General features: G+C 38.0%; 1 protein-coding gene and 1 pseudogene across 2 annotated transcripts; one reads left to right on the top strand and one right to left on the bottom strand.

The window, feature by feature from the left end:
• The first annotated feature begins 667 nt into the window (after positions 1 to 667).
• LOC113682387 (monocarboxylate transporter 10) lies at positions 668 to 13,468 on the top strand. Of its 2 annotated transcripts, none has more exons than XM_089180415.1 (4): positions 668 to 1,267; positions 9,158 to 9,717; positions 10,071 to 10,440; positions 10,672 to 13,468. In XM_089180415.1, exons 1-4 carry the CDS (start codon positions 1,081 to 1,083, stop codon positions 10,923 to 10,925), a joined length of 1,371 nt encoding a protein of 456 aa, XP_089036541.1. In that variant the 5' UTR covers positions 668 to 1,080; the 3' UTR covers positions 10,926 to 13,468. The 2 variants fall into 2 exon arrangements, with proteins under 2 accessions (XP_089036541.1, XP_089036542.1); XM_089180416.1 differs by lacking the exon at positions 668 to 1,267 and adding an exon at positions 3,367 to 3,663.
• Positions 13,469 to 13,768: 300 nt separating this feature from the next.
• Positions 13,769 to 15,641, bottom strand: LOC149040892 (uncharacterized; annotated as a pseudogene).
• Positions 15,642 to 17,249: the final 1,608 nt, after the last annotated feature.

Consider the following 17,249-nt stretch of genomic DNA (forward strand, 5'->3'; position numbering starts at 1 on the left):
TACTCAATTGTGTCGTAAATCTACTTTCCTAAGTAGAAGCAAATTAACTAATCGCGAGTGTTGTATGGTAAATCTACTATCTTGATCACTGAATGAAGGGCAGTTGAATTAGGGCATTAAAAGAAGACACTTGACCACTGAATAACTGGGCATAGGGTAAAATATGGACTGGACTATTTTTTAGACCATTTCTTGGACCATGTTTTGGACAATTTTTTTTGCACCATTTTAAAGGGGGGAGCACACCATTAGTGCTGAGGGAGGGGTGGGATGAAGTCTATCAGCATTTAGAGAGGGGTGGGAGGCAGAGTGTTATTACCCAGGCAGGGGCGAGAGACGGACTATTACTCCGTAGGGAGGGGTGGGAGGTGGTTGTAATAGTAAACACTACTGGTTAATGGAGCTTTTACTCGATCGTACAAACTATTTTAATTGGTTTTTCGACTGAATCTTTGTATGTCTAAATTTTGATGCTGGGCCGCGGCCTTTCTTCATTTTTTTTGTCATGCGAAGGCGAAACTGCCACGTAAACACTAGACTTAACGTTTTGCCGACGGAAAATATCGGCAAGCAACATTAGCCACCATAGTTCCATTGAAAATAGCTGTCTCTTTGTGATGAGTTTGCATGTCAAAGGTTGATTCCCTGTTAAATAACTCGCGAATTTGATATTATTTACACAGCCATCGGCTTTGAGTGTAACTGCTGTCAAATGAATAGATTCTAGGCAAGGCTGCAGTTTTGATTCTTTCTGAATCTCTACAGTTGCCTCCTAACAACGAATTTGTCACGGAGGAATAGCAGGAGTCGTGCAGGCCTGCCAACACTTTTTAACTTTCGAAGGAATGGCAACAGGCAGTGAATCTCCATTACATTCCACTACATTCTCGTATTTCGTGTACGTGACATGTTGTCGTTTCGCCTTATTTTAGCGCGCGCGGTTGGTGAACAAACAATTCTTTCCGAGAATCTTCGCAAAAGTGTTTGGTTTGGTTTTTTTATATTATCTTGAGAAACACAAAGCAAAAAGAGTTTCACAAGCTGAATTCGGGTTGCGAATCAATTTTCTGTGATCGAGAAATGGAAAGCGAAAACCGAGCAGATGATGGACTTAGAGGGAAGTCAACAAGTCGAGACGGCGGCTATGGCTGGATAGTCTGCTGTGGGACTTTCATCGTAAATTTTGTGGTATTTGGAATTCACAACTCATTTGGTGTTGTGTATGTTAACCTGCTCGATGAGTTAAAACTTGGTGCGATGCAAACAGGTAAGCAAAGAGTTCATTTAGCTGAGCGCCCGTGCCGGTATGCAGAAGTTACTGATCCATAACTTTTGATGGGTTACTAGTGTCTCTTGGCTTGAGGCTTATGAATTCTCTATTGATACTGACTAGTTATAAGTAAGATTCAGGATTTATTATATAGATACTGATGAAATACCAGGATAATTCTTTTTGCTAAAAAATCATATCTCCATCGCGTGCGGTGAAGATACTATTTGTTATCTTTGGCAGGGGTCGCACTATGGCCTTATTTTTCTTATGTCGCGTCATAAGTTGTCCCATAAATATGTCGCGACATTTACACCACGGGAGTCATGGAGGTCGCACTTGCGCGACATAAATGATATTTGAAACCAGTCTGTCAACTCTTTATATTTCACGCGCGAAAAGAGCGCCAAATATAATTTTTAGACATGAGGCTGGTGCTAGTTTTATTAGCGACATTTCTTCAATCTCTGTTTAATTTGTTCAATGTACAAAACCTTATTGGTTTGTACGCATTGTACAACATTCGCCAACGACAAATGTTGGCCCTTGCCGCTTTAAACCGACGTCGACGGATGTCAATTACTGGGTTGAAATTCGCCATGATAAAACGTTTGAAGAGAAAACCGGTGACTAAAATTTTAACCCGATAGCTGTAGCTAGCAGTGCACACGTGTTGCCTTTGCAGAATTGCAAAACTCCAATTTCTGCCCGTATTTCAGATTTGATTGACGTTGACGACAGAAGAAAAATAAAAAATTGTTATTTTAAGGCCATTAGACAAGATATGACCTGCTTTGAGGCAGGACATCGGCTTGTTTGATCTTTAGGTCCTTCGGACATAGTTATGTCTGGACGCGACAAAAGGGTCGCACTTGTCGCAAGCATGCTATGACAGATTCTATGTCCAATGTAAACACCAAAAGCACTAGTGCGACCCCTGCCTATCCCGTGTAATGATATTGGTGTCGCCATGGTTACTAACCTGATTAGCCAATTACAAGATAATTATGGCGCCTGAGCTTCCCGCTCAGGCGCCAGGAAAGCGTACTCCGATTTCTGATTACGAAATCCGAGCTCGCCCGATGTTGTCTTCGTGTTAAAGGCCCCATTCAGCATATTAGACCCGCAAAACAGAGTAGAAACGAACACGTGCTTCGTTTTTGCTCATGACTTCGTATCAGGCGTACGATATGTCCTTTTTTTTTCGTTGCTTACCTTTATTTCAGACTCCACAAAATTTTTTGCGATGCCTCCTTTTCAAGGATGGCCAATTACAACCACAACATAGGCAGGGGTCGCACTGTGGCCTTATTTTTCTTATGTCGCGTCATAAGTTGTCCCATAAATATGTCGCGACATTTACACCACGGGAGTCATGGAGGTCGCACTTGCGCGACATAAATGATATTTGAAACCAGTCTGTCAACTCTTTATATTTCACGCGCGAAAAGAGCGCCAAATATAATTTTTAGACATGAGGCTGGTGCTAGTTTTATTAGCGACATTTCTTCAATCTCTGTTTAATTTGTTCAATGTACAAAACCTTATTGGTTTGTACGCATTGTACAACATTCGCCAACGGCAAATGTTGGCCCTTGCCGCTTTAAACCGACGTCGACGGATGTCAATTACTGGGTTGAAATTCGCCATGATAAAACGTTTGAAGAGAAAACCGGTGACTAAAATTTTAACCCGATAGCTGTAGCTAGCAGTGCACACGTGTTGCCTTTGCAGAATTGCAAAACTCCAATTTATGCCCGTATTTCAGATTTGATTGACGTTGACGACAGAAGAAAAATAAAAAATTGTTATTTTAAGGCCATTAGACAAGATATGACCTGCTTTGAGGCAGGACATCGGCTTGTTTGATCTTTAGGTCCTTCGGACATAGTTATGTCTGGACGCGACAAAAGGGTCGCACTTGTCGCAAGCATGCTATGACAGATTCTATGTCCAATGTAAACACCAAAAGCACTAGTGCGACCCCTGCCATAGTAACACCTCCACGAAATCTGTCAAAAGGAGGATTTTTAAACACCGGAAATGGAGAGGAAAGATAAATGATACGGTCGATTAACTCCCACACAATTGAATGGTCCAAACTCGCAAAGGCGGGAAATTTATTATCGTGCGACATATCAAAGTATCTGTTTGCTCACTCAATTCGTATTCCAATAGATAATTTCGCTTTCCGAACAAAATTTCAAATTCTATTATGGCACGTAAATTAACTTCTCAAGAAGTGAGTTCATTGTTTGAGAGAAAGTTGTCTGAAAGGTCAGGTCTGGTGAAGGATGTCAGGTCAGCAGAGTTCATTCTTCGAGAATATGAAACTGCCACCGTCACCAAATTCTATTGTAGCAAGTCAACTGACAAAGGTTTTGGAAACACAGGTGAGAGGCCAATCTTCTTGTCATATGCGATTGTATTTTTTCCGTCATGTAATATCCTGGGCTTGATGAAAAGGTCATAGACAGGCCTACACAGACTCCCCTGTGTGGTTTTACGTTTGCGACGCAAAAGCCTTTAATTAAAGCTTTGCTCCGACGAGTATGTCTTTGAGCGATTTACCTCTTTTGTATGATATAATCGGAGGCGTTTTGTAAATTGTTTTCAGCAGTGGCTGATTTTGGATGAGGTTCCATTCTTGCATCAGTATTTGTTTTAAATTTTTAACCCCTGGGTGGTATGCTGTCACAAAAGGCAATATTTTGCCTTTAGTTTTTTCGTTGTTTTAAGGGTCGACTGCCTTGCGGCAAACGAGACCTCAGATAACGTTTTTTCAATTAGGCTTTTTGGGTAACCACGTGCTTCAAGTCGTTTTGAAGTTACACATGGCCTCCTGGAAATTTCTTTCCGAGGAGTTTGTTCTTAGAAGTCTGATAGCTTCTCCTTTAATAAAGCCTTTCTTAACACCTGGCGGGTGGCAAGATGAATAGTGTGTATATTGAAAGGTCTCAGTCGTTTTGTAGTGAGTTTTGACGTCGAGGATAGCTTCGTTTTTGTCTATCCTGTCGACATCAGTATTTACAGTGTTCCTCAAGGGCGAACGTGATCTTTCACGTGTATTTACATTGTATTGTGATCGTGCCTTGGCTCGAGTTGTGATGCTGGAGGGCTATCCTCTGGGTCGGACTTAACGAGTCCATGGTGCGACGCTGGAGACGAGACCAGGCGACTCTTCTTTCTGGCAAGCTTGAGATGTCTACAAGACGTGCAAAAATGAGCCGTTTCACTCCCAAGTGTCCTAGACGAACAAGCGATGGAGTGTTTTTTACGGCAGAGAGACCAAATATTTCATTTGTAATGTGAAATGAGAAGAGTTTTTGCTGAGTTGAGTGAGATCGTCTTTCAATGGGTGGGAAGCAAAGAATCTGATTGGTGGTCAGAATACGTTGTTGTCATGTCAATTTTAAAGCATGTCATGTAAAGAGCGCTGCAGTCATGGAATTTACGGTCATTTCGCATTAACACTTGATTTGTACTTGTTTTTGAATTCCAAACCCTCGGCTATAAGCAGAAGCCCGTTTCTTGTGAAAAAATTTCCCAAACTTTTTTGTCAAATACTGAAAAATCGCTCGGCTTATAGGTGAAAACATACGGTAATCGTTGTTTCAGTAGCAGCGCATATTGAATTTTACAGTGTTCTGGCGGGAGAGCAAAGCGTGATGCTCTGGGAATAAAAACTCTTAGGGGCTTTTTACATCATATAGGAATGAGTTTTGTTCAAGAACGAGTTCATCCCGATCGCCACATGATAGCAAAATAAAATTATTCGAAACGAGTCATCAGGCGATCGGATATGAGTGAAGATGCTTGTCGTACCTTTCAGGGGTCAAACTCAGTGATCTGGTACCTTTTACGATGTCTCAAACTTTAGTGGACTACCAGAGACCTAGCTGGTACCTTTTAGGATGTTTTTCGCTCAATAAAATAACTGAAATAATCATTACTAGGACGATTTTAATGATCTGACTTGAGCCTCTGGAGCATATCTATAAAGGAGTTTTTATTTTTAGGATTTTTCCTTTTTTTTTTATAAATTGGTACTTTTTAGGGGTAAACATCATTTGTTGCCACTCCCACACAGATAAGACTCAGGTACCTTTTATAATTTTACATGGGTCATTTTCGAAATTCCCGGCGCGCACCCTCGCCCTCTTATGTATAGGGGTTCCTCGGGGGGTGCTGATACGTGCAGCACACTTGAAATTTAGCAAGGACAAAATTTGATGTGATTTTCGGTGAAGAGAAAAAAGTTTTGTCAGCAAAACTTGTTAGTATGTAAGATGAAACGCTTATACAACAGATCAAATAGCTAAATCAGTATGTAGCTTGTCAATCGAATTGACTTTTGTGAACATTCTTTGACTTCCACCGGCAAAGGAATCATTGATGGATCTGGACATGTAGTTTTTTGAATGCAGTAATTCTTGGAAGGTTTTCATAGATATGCAAAGAGGGAAAAAAAACCCATCTCTTGGTAATTCGGAGGTTGATCCATCTTTGAATTTTTGTGTCACGCTTGTCATGCAACTGATATAATGATGGAGAGAAGTTTATAAACTGCAAATTAAATCTGGCTAAAATGTGGTAGAGCATAACTTGATCCTCGAAACAGCTCATAAAATCGTAAATAAATGAGGTAAGAGTATTATGCTAGATTTTTTTACAAATTGTCGCGATTTGTGCCAGTAAACGGTGGCGACAAATAGGCACTAGATGTGTATTTCATAGTCGCTAGCAAGTAAATTTTGCCGGACTTTGAGTTCATCTCACGTTAGAACGACACAAATACACAAGGAAATTTTTACAATAACTTTATAACCATCCTTTGTCTTTTAAAAGCTAGAAGCTCAGTAGATTCTGTCGTATCGGTCATTGTTAAAACTGTCTTTGTTTTGATGCTACTTTTCGACATAGAAAAAGCATGTCGAACAAAAATATTCACCAAAAAATAAATTTTTATTTTCCAGCTTCAATAATGACAGGGGATTAAGATTATGTTGACAGAAATACCGGAGGTCAAGTAAATTCGTTACATGAGGTCACACAACTCGGGAAAATTCACGATGAAAATTTGCATATTTGAGCGGTCGAACGAAAAAAATAATTTCTCGAAAACTAAAATATATTTTCACAAAAAAACTACGCCACAATTATTAGGACATATTGGGCTACAAAGTACGAAAGTAGGGGAGAAAACGAATCTTGGGCGACTTGCCACAATATTTCAAATTTGTTCGATGGATGCTGACATCCTCTCTTAACAAATTTTGTCTTCCCTCTCGGAATGGCATTATTTTTGCATTTGTTAGATACTTACGTCACGCAGCGAGACGTAATTAGTTATGCGGTAAACGATCGACCATCTGAAACTGATGCCATTACGTAAAATCAAATTTCTTGAAAAAACTGCTCACTGGGGTTACAAGAATGCCAGTTTACCTTTATATCTCCTTTTTGAATTTTTATTCTTTTGTTGTGTTTTGTCCTATTGATTTTCTATTTACCGACCGATTAATCGTGTTAATCAACGTTATTTACCTAACATATCTCCGATGATTAAGCCAACAGCATTGTGGCTACGGACATTATCGGTGGTGTATCTGAGGCTAACGAAGAAAATATCTTTTTATTGAACATTAAGGCCGAAAAAAAAAAAAAAGTTGTCTTTTCTGTAGGAATTTCATCAGTATCTATAAAATAAACAGAATATTACATTGCCGCTTAGGGATACGCTTCGCTCACTTGTGAGTTTCAGCACTCGAACATAAAATTCGTATCCCCCGCGCGGCCATGTAATATCCTCTATATAAGTTACATTATATAGTTAATGTGATATCTTGGCTCACGCAGTATACATAAGAATCTTACTATTTCCCTTTGAGCTGAAGTTTCATTTCCGTTTTTCACATAATAATTTCTCGCCAATAATTTATATCCGAAAAGGGTGGAAATCAATTTCAGCGGGAACAAGCTGTTCCTTTGCTGTTTGTCATCATCTTTTTAGTGTTAAGCTACCAGTTAGCGAAGCAACCGGAAAGTGGCTTCTGTACCACATATTTCACATTTTGTCTGCATCACTGATTACAGGCAAAGTTTCTCTGATCTTCCACTTCGCACGTTAGTTGGTACTTTACAATTTAAAAAATCTCTGATTTGCTTCGAAATCATCCCAATTTCTAGTCTGTTTTTACTTCCCCACGGTGTGCCATTAACAGGCAGCATCTTTTCTTCTCTCTAAACACGATCAACAGTTGTTGTTTGTTATTTCACCTCTTGCTCGGCTATTACAGGTAGTAACTTTTCTCTAACTTAAGTTTGGAAACGTTGGAATACTGTACATTGGCTCACTTCATTTGGAATCTTTTTCGGTTGGATCAGAGCGGATAGAACATTGATTTATGATAACTTTCTCTTCTTTTCTGATGCAACACAAAATACGTTTTGTTTTGGGTAAAAGAGTTACATGATCTCGTGGCGCCTCAAGTATGGACAAATTATAGAAGGGCGACAATAATTTGTTTATCATAGTGGCGTCAGGGATTGACAGCACGTTTGGCAGAAGTTTTCAAAGCCACACATTGACTAATACTGAAACTGTAGAATTTGTGAACCAGGTTTCAAAACTCTGATGCCGGAATGTCAGTGCCGGTAGAGAGCGGATTGGCCTGTTTCAGAATTTTTCAATTAAGGCTTTATTGACCCAACGTGAGGTTCTCAAAACAAGAGTTTAAAAAAAACATTAGCAGCGGCATCTTGACAGTGCATGCTTATTCACGCAAGACTAACCAAGGCCAGGAAAATAATGTCCTATCGTTTTCTCACCGATTTAACTATAAGCCCCAAAGGGAAATTATTTGCTCAAAAATCACGTAACTCGTCTTTTTTTTTCTTCAAAAATATGATCTCTGTTATTTGACAACTACATGGATGTAAAAACAGTCGTTGCCGCATATTTTTTCTTCAACTTCTTAAAAATAAACATTGGACGTTATGAAGACTTTCACCAAGCTAAAGGTATTCATTATTCTCTGTTTTGTTGTCAAGAACAAAGTGAGCAAGCCTTGGCTGGCAAGATGAGTCCTTGTAGCCTGTTTAAGTAGCCAACCAGAACCGCTGCATCTCACTTGCGAAGCAGCGCAAGTAAATACCTTCCCTTTTCACGAACAAACAGATCACTTTTCAAAAGAGTTCAAAGCATTATGAGCAAGGCTAACTTCGTCATGAAGAGGAAAAGTCGTTTTTTTTTTTTGTCGTTTGGTGCCGATTGCATTCAAAGGGATTGAGACAGATAAGAAATATGACAGTTAACCTTTCATTCCCAGGCAGCTAAAGAATAAACATCTTCTAACAATATCAACACGTACACGTAGAAAGTTTTGGAGAGGCGACAAAAATATCAACTATGGGATGAAGAACTGATTTCTCAGAGCTATAAAATTGCATGTACAAGAAATGGAAGGTTAACAATGAGGAGATTTGTCTTTTAAATCTTGGGGGTGAAAGGATGAAAGAGGGTAGACTCCTCAATTTCCTTGGGTGTTAGTTCCCATGGGTCTTAGCGTTCTGTTCGCGCCTTTCCCTTCGAGGCTCTTATTTTACTTATTCCTTGATATCCTGTATATAGTGTTCCTCCAATTCTTGTCCAGTGCAGAGTAAAATACTTATAAGGATAAGAACGTGAAGATTTTAGGGGCAAAGATACATAGCATTTACATGAAATGCTTTTCGAGTGTGATGCATTTGGATGATGGTATGCGTAAGGTCTAGGATCGATTCAGCGTGGGAGAACACAAAAATTCCCTCCGCTTCACGCCCGTGACAAAAACAATAACATATTTCTTCACACATTAAGATTATGCTTTTTATTTCTTTCCATAGCTTGGATTGGCGCCATGGCCATGGGTTTAAACTTCTTTTTTGGTCCTATATCAAGTGCGTTGTGTGATCGTTTTGGATGCCTCGTTGTGTCCTTCGCTGGCGCGTTACTATCGATCTCAGGGTTGTTCCTAACTTCCTTCATACAGAAAGTTCATATAATGTATGTTACCTACGGGCTTGTATGGGGAGTAGGTTCTAGTTTCTCCTTTGTGTCGTCTATCGTTGTCCTGGGTCAATACTTTGATAGAAGATTGGCGCTTGCCAATGGGATTGCAACATCCGGAAGTGGGGTAGGCTCTCTTGTTGCCGGGCCGGTCATAAATTACCTATTGGCATCAGTCGGATGGAAACGCTCCATGCGCATTTTGAGCGCGTTTGCTGGACTGTTATGTATTGCAGCTATGTTCTTTATACCAAGGAAAAATCTTCAATCTACCAGGGAAAGAAGAGAATGTACCAAGTTATTTGATACTTCAATATGGAAGAGTAAAGCGTATGTTTTGTGGGTCACTACTGTAGCTGTGTTTCAATTTAGTTATCTCATTCCATTTATTCACCTGGTAAGTTGTATATGTATTTGTTTAATACTCAACAAAACTTCTCATCCCTGATGATTGGTCAGCGACAAATGCATAAAATGGTTATAGACTGCCGTTCGGGATCTCGTAAGAAAATCATCGTTTCAAGATAAGTTAGGTGGATAATTTTTAAAGCTGATGTTAAAAGCGTAGACCTTATGAAGAATTAAGGGCCACCACTCGAAACTCCAGCCTTTGAGGCTCTTTTCGGTGGACAGTTTTCATTATCAACCCAGTTGAGTTAACCAAATTATTTTAAAATGCCCTCCACCGACGCGGCAGCAGAGTTTTTTGTAGAATCTTATCACCTTTATTCGTCTCGTTATTATCTGCAGGTGAAGTATGCCGAAGATTTAGGAGTACCAAAATCTAAAGGCGCTTGGCTGATTGGTTTTCTATCCATCACCTCAACGCTTGGTCGAGTGGTATTTGGCAAGATTTCCGACCTTAAATTCGTCAACAGACTCTACCTGTACCAATTTTCGATATTTTCCATTGGATTGAGCACTCTCCTGTGTCCTCTGGTCAAAAACTATGCAGGACTTGTGGGTTATGCTCTGACATTTGGATTTTTTGATGGCTGTTATGTGGGCCAAGTGGCGGTGATTACGGCTGATGTGGTCGGACACGATAAGCTTTCTCAAGCAGTAGGAAACATGTTTGGAACTCTGGCGATACCACTGAGTCTTGGACCTCTGCTTGCAGGTGATCAGCTGTGTAAAAGATAGTGAAATTTTCAAACAAATGTCGAGTGTAATCCGGGATTGCTCTTATAGGGTCCGTAATTGATCTAGAGAATTCGCTCCACCCTCTCAGTTAATTAGATGCAAAGCAAACCGAGTTCTTTATCTTTGTTTCTGTTGCTAGGACTGATTCGATACAGCCGTTCAAATGAAAAGGGTCGAGACTAACCCGACGTTTGCACTTTGTTTTCAGGTTGGCTGCATGAAGCATTCGGTTCCTATGATGAAGCATTTTACATTGCCGGTTCTGTGGCATTGTTTTCTTCTCTCTTGATTTTTGGGGTGAACTACATGATTCGAAAGCAGTCTATAGCAGGAAGGCAATTGGGATTTAAAAACGACTATTCGTTGGGTGTCTCTGAAGCCGAAACGGCACCTGACTCCGTCCGTTTAGAAAGATACAGAGTCACAGCTAATGCTGGAAGAGAAGCACATTGTCACCAATAAACTTTGCAAGCTTCTCTGCGCTTTAAGAACAAGCAAGGACCTTCTTGTGGTTGAGAGAGAAACTGTTTTATAATATTTTTAATGATTCTTAGATTACTGATAGGGTAATTTTCAACTAAGTGTAGAAACTTTTTTAGGATTGCTTTGGTTTCGCTTTACTCCGCCGTATCCTTGGTCTATAGAACTCGGCCTCTTTTCCAATCAATCAGATGCAGAACCTAAACCAGCAGCACTTTTGTCACTTGCGTTTCCCCCCTGCTTCAATTGCTCTTTTTTTTCGTCTGTTTGCTTGTTTTTATTTTGGGTTTGCATTTGCTCTTTGTGATATTTTACCTGGCTCTAATTGGTTGTTGTAATTAGTTTGAATTGGCTTATGACACTCTTTAAATGCTCTTTACAACAAACGGCGTTCATGACTGAAGAAATGAGACTGATTGTCATGCTAAGAGACTGCATTCATCGAACAAAGGCTCCAATCCCTGCAGATACAAAAACGGCGGGTCTGTAAAATGCCATTATTATTACTGCTACCATCATCATCGTCATTACTATTATCATTATCTTTATCTTTATCTTTATCATTATCTTCATCGTTATCATTTTCTTTATCATCATCTTTATCATTGTTATTATCATCATCATTATAATTATCCTTATCTTTATCATTGTCTTTATCATCATCTTTATCTTTGTTATTATCATTATCATTATCTTTATCATTATCTTCATCATTATCATCATTATCATCATTATCATCATCTTTATCATCTTTATCATTATTATCATTATCATTATCATTATCTTTTTCTTTATCTTTATCTTTATCTTTATCAATATCATTATCAATATCATTATCATTATTATTATCATTGTCACGAAGCCAGGAGACGATTCTTGTTTTCCTTTTTAAACACTTTATTATTTATCTTAAACTTCTGAAAGCCTTACGATCTCGAACCTTATTTATAGTAGCCGATTACATCATACTTATTTCTGAAACACTATTTTTAGCAGGAAGAACATTCTAGACGCTAATGATGACATATCCTTAAAATAACTAATTAGAATGTTCCGGAATATGGAGAAGTTTCTTGCTCAGCTTATGCAATAGCGTTGAGGTAAATCAATGTTATATTTATTTCTGGAGACTTCATTACAATCATCAATAGATTGATGGAGCTTAGCGGGCTTTTAATCGAGACTGCCATCCGAAGAATTAACGTCATTTCGCTTAATCAAGTAGGTTTAACTGCTTTTTCAAGATAACCATCCCACGAATGTGGATTCATATCAATGAATGATATAACGTGAAAAAATTCACGAAGTCCAAAATATGGCTTAAGATCATAATATCCTGTTATTAAGAAATTACAGCTTGTGAATGTTCATATATCTAAAATCAAAATTACAGTTTGTACAATATTTCACAGAATGCCTCTTTACTCAAGTATTGAGTAATTACTCTATTAGGATTTAAAAGAATTAAAATAAAAAGAAAGAGGCAACTGAAGGCTATTTAAACTAGACTCTGTGAGCAGGGTAACTGGGATGCCTGGATGTTACTGGGATGCCTGGATGTTACTGGATCCTTGGGATCAAGTGTGGTGATACTACGGGTGTCGGACTAGTATACTGAAATAGTGAGCTCAAGTCTGGCCAAGGGCATACACTTATTTCGAAAAAGGTTGTCATCAGGCAACAGGCGATTGGTCATTCCAAGAGAGAAAGAAATCATGGGTATACAACTAAACACAAATAATCGAGGCCTATAAAATGGTTTTGTGTACTACAAACAACTTGGAATATCTCAACATTAATCTCAGTGTTCTTGCTGACTAGAATAAGAAGCAGAAACACGTTATTCTAGGTATTCCCGGATCTTGGATTGACCTTTTTTCTATCATCTATGAGAACCTTTTTTTAAAATAGGTAAGCCTATAGGTAAGCCTATATAAGCTCTATGTGAAATGACACAAATGTATTGATAAATATCCCTTTTAAGAGGTACATAAAGAAGGGCTTGAGTCCTTCTCTCAAATGGCATACTATTTTTGTCTGTGTTCACGTGAACAAAGTATTTTATACTAAGGAGCTTAATGATTTGGTCTGAATCATGTCTTTCAACTGTGTTTAAAAGTTAAACAACAATTTATTGGATATTGGTGTTGAAATCAAGCATTTCCAATACATTTTTTAGTTAAACATAACTAACAGTAAAAATTTAACAATAATACTTGGATTTTTTATTTTTTCCTGTGATTGTCACTACCAATGGATGACTATTATTTTATAGTAAGGAACTTAATAATGATTTGGTCTGAATCATTTCTTTCAACTGTATTTTACATACAGCTTGACATGGGACTTGCCCTTTCAAAACTTTTGTGTGCAAGGTTTTACAAATGTACTGTTTTTCATCAAATGACTATATGTCAGTAAATGTTGTACATTTCTTTTTTTAAATAGATAACAGTTTTCTTTATAGTATTCTGTTACAAACAGAGCAAATATAATATGGAACTTCTCCAATCTTATTTTAAAAAGCTGTGATCTTATGATCTAAATCATGTTGAACTGAGTTTTTATGAACTTCCTTATAAGCTTGGACTTGTGATATAATCTTATCTTTGCCTGCAGGATCTAGTATTTTATACCATTCTGCTCTACCAGGCAAAAGTTTTTCTTTTTCTTCAGGATTCAATGACTTATACCATTCTGCTCTTTTCTGTTTTTGTGCAGAATTGAGTGAGTTAAATCATTCTGCTCTCTTTTTTTTGTGTGTAGTATCCAGTGATTTAAACCAAATTGCTCTGTTAGACAGAAGATTTTGTTTTTCTGCAGAACCAATTGATTTATACCAATCTGCTGAGCTTTTCTTTTTCTTTGGAATCCAGTGATTTATCTCATTCAGCTCTGTGAGATAAAAGCTTTTCTTTTTCTGCAGGATCCAGTGACTTGTACCATATTGCTTTATCAGACAAAACTTTTTTTTTTCATGGCAGGTTCCATCTGTGCAAAGCTTTCTTTTTTCCTTTTTACATGTAGTTCTTTCTGACTACGAGACTTATGTTTTGTCATTACCTTTTGTCTTCCAGCATTTGACAAATTAGTTGAACATATAAATTTAATACAATATTCTACATCTTTACTCTGGATTTTTTTTTTTTTTACAATATCCACTTATGACTGAATAAGAAAATCTATTTCATTCATTTTTTCACATATATCAAGTGTGCCATCAGGAAGAGTACTTAACACTTTTTGCTTTTGTTTTCATATTATGGTGCTGAAAAATACAGCTGAAGCAATAATTTGAAATCCACATCAAACACTCAGCATTATCCCTAGTATTATCTGTGATTAACTTCTGAAGCAATAATTTGCTACTAAGAGATGTACAGCATAGTATTCCTTGTTTCTCCAAATTTGAGGCAATATTAATATCTGTGTCACATATTTGAAGTGTCCTTGGGAGATTGTTAATAGTCAGTGGATGGTTATCGCCATTGAGTTTTTCTTTGTAAAATTTGTTTGCATGGTCAGTGATTCTATCTAGAGCCTGTGAATTCCAACACCCACAATATTTGATAATGGAAAAACAAATGCTATAAAAAGATGTGGCACAACAGCATAACAAGGGAATACGAATAGTTGTAATTTCAGCATCTGCATGATTTGCTTCGAGGGGGACAGCTGACAACTGTTGATCAGAAATATCTGTCATGTCACATTGTTTTTCATTAATATGTACTCCTTTGAGTTTAAATAAAACATTTGGATTTTGATAAAGACCTTGAAAATAGTTAATCAGCTCATTTAAGGTGTAACTTATAACAGTACATAAGTTCCTTGAGGATGGGGCATATATGAATCTCTACAATGAGAATCAAACATCTCAAACTTACCATCACCATTACAGTAAAAACCTACTGTAGTACTAAGGATTGTTGAAAGAAAAGAATTATAATTTTGTCCTAGCAAAGCCTGCATAGCAAAAGCAAATGATATACAATAATTGAAATGTTGTAAAGTAAATGGTTTGAACCCAGGAGTATCAGTAGTTTGTGTAGTGTGAATGCTTAACCTACAGTACAAACTACTTTCAACAACTGACTCTGGAAAGCTGGTTCACTAACTTAGAACAGACGCCTCTCAACAGATGTCAACAATTACCAGCACCTTACAAACGACTCATTATCGACGTGAACAAACCGACAAACAGACCGACAAACAACAGACGGATCGAAACCGACCAATGACTGTTAACAAACTCTACATGAGTCTTCCAGCCAATCACATCACGGCTAAACAGACCAATCACGTTCAACAGACCAGACTTTATAACATCATCGACTGACAACTATTCCTTACTTGACTCTGAAGATGACTATCGCACAGATAGTCAAAACGTCAGTCACCAACAACAGTTCTTTTCAGAACTACACTCACCCGGACGATCACACTACACAAACAATTGAAATGTTGTACTTCACAAGTACCATGTATAGTACCAGTATAGCTTGGACTACATTGAAGCTGGTAATTAATATTAAACACCATTATCATTTCACATACTTCTGTTAACAGTAAATAGGATTGCCTGGATAGACTAGATAGACCAGAATACAATTCATTACCAATGTTCATGATATTAACCAAGTCCATTGAGGATACAACACCCTTCCTCTTGTTGTAGATGAGGGAAGCAAGTGACATGGCTACACACTGTGTATCAGCATTTAACCCAAACATTGCCTTGACTGTAAGGAACTTGAATTGTTTTAATAGAATTAATAACAGGACCACGGTTTTTTCCTATATCCCCAGACAGATTGGACTTAAAATGATTTACCCTGTAATTCAGATTTTTATAAACATTTGGCACTGAATTAGACCTTCATGCATTCAAATGCTATGGCTGTGGACTTTTTATTGCATGTGGATATTGGTTTTGCATTTCCAGTATACTGTGTTTGTTAGACTTTCGATATTTCCTCTTGACTGAAGAAGAGGGATATTTCGCTGTTCCTTTATTCTCACAGCTGACTCCATGTGCATATATTTTTTCACGAGCTTTATTTGTAAAAAGATGCATCCAGGAAGACTTCGGTATGCTTTTTCTGATGTAGGTTCAAAGTAAACGTCTTACTTTCCTGGATTTCTTCAAAATACGTGTACTTCTTTTCTTTGGTATTCTGCTGGGCTTACGAACACGAACACGAATACCATGCGTATGAGGATGATTAAAATAAACAAAGTTGTCGTATCGAGATCTACAGTTACAGACTGTATTTATTGAAAATGCTTCATCATTGCTACTATAAAGCTTATTATCATATACAATAACAGATAACATTGCAGCTTTCTCAAATACGTTACATTCATCGAAGCTATTCACGGCAGCTTTTGTTGAAGACATCAAAAACTTTACGTAGAAATTAGCCCACAAGACAATTGCGTAAACAATAGATAATTTTACGCAAAAAACAGGATTTTGGATCATGTATTTATTAAAAAGAATATCCATACCACTGCAATGAAAACAAACATAAAATTCACCTTTCTGATCGTGAAATTAATACCATTCGTACAGTTATCGTAGCTTCGTTCCTTAGCATCAAGTGAATCCAACACAGAGTCTTTCTTCACAAGCAGTTTGCACCATTAGAGTTTTGTTCTTCAGTCTCACGGTAGTAGTGTTGTTCAGTAGATTGCATAGAGTATATGCAGTTTGGTTTCAGATTTAAGAATTTGATTTTTTCAACAAGTGTGCGTTTTACAACTAAGACATTGGCATACTTGGCATACAAGGCATACAAGGCTTTCATGGTTTTAAGCGTTCGCGACTCAATCCGTTTCAAAAATACCGCTCAATAACATCTTTTAGTGTGGATTGGCTGCGAACAATACGACCTGTGTATGCGTCTGCAAGTATTTTGAGCGTTTGCACCATAAAACTCCAGGTAATCGTAACCCAAAATCGTGGAACCTCCATCGCCAAAACAACAACCCCAGAGCAAATACATATGAGCCGGCCCTGTCCGTGCATGACAACGTCAATCATCATCAATATAACCACGTGATCAGCATGTGAACACCTTCACCCTACACAAAATACTGTATAACTGAAGGGGACAACTTAAGGAAAGGAAGGGGGAGGGGGCAGGGGGTAAATTACCCCAAACTGAGATAAGTCACGTCAAAGAATACAATAATCGTGACAGGATTACGAAGTGCCAATTACGATTGAGCCGTGCGTGACAAGTCTTGCGTGATAAGTACAGTAGAATCTTAACATGAACTGCACTAAACCGTTAAAGCAGG

This window comes from Pocillopora damicornis, chromosome 8, assembly GCF_964200805.1.
Source record: "Pocillopora damicornis chromosome 8, jaPocDami1.2, whole genome shotgun sequence".
Classification (NCBI taxonomy): Eukaryota; Metazoa; Cnidaria; class Anthozoa; order Scleractinia; family Pocilloporidae; genus Pocillopora; species Pocillopora damicornis.

Bases quoted from the DNA above. Each gene is read 5' to 3' on its own strand.
- LOC113682387 (XM_089180415.1), top strand. From the start codon at position 1,081: ATGGAAAGCGAAAACCGAGCAGATGATGGACTTAGAGGGAAGTCAACA. The intron at 1,268-9,157 runs GTAAGCAAAGAG...TTCTTTCCATAG, and splicing joins ACTTGGTGCGATGCAAACAG to CTTGGATTGGCGCCATGGCC. The intron at 9,718-10,070 runs GTAAGTTGTATA...TATTATCTGCAG, and splicing joins TCATTCCATTTATTCACCTG to GTGAAGTATGCCGAAGATTT.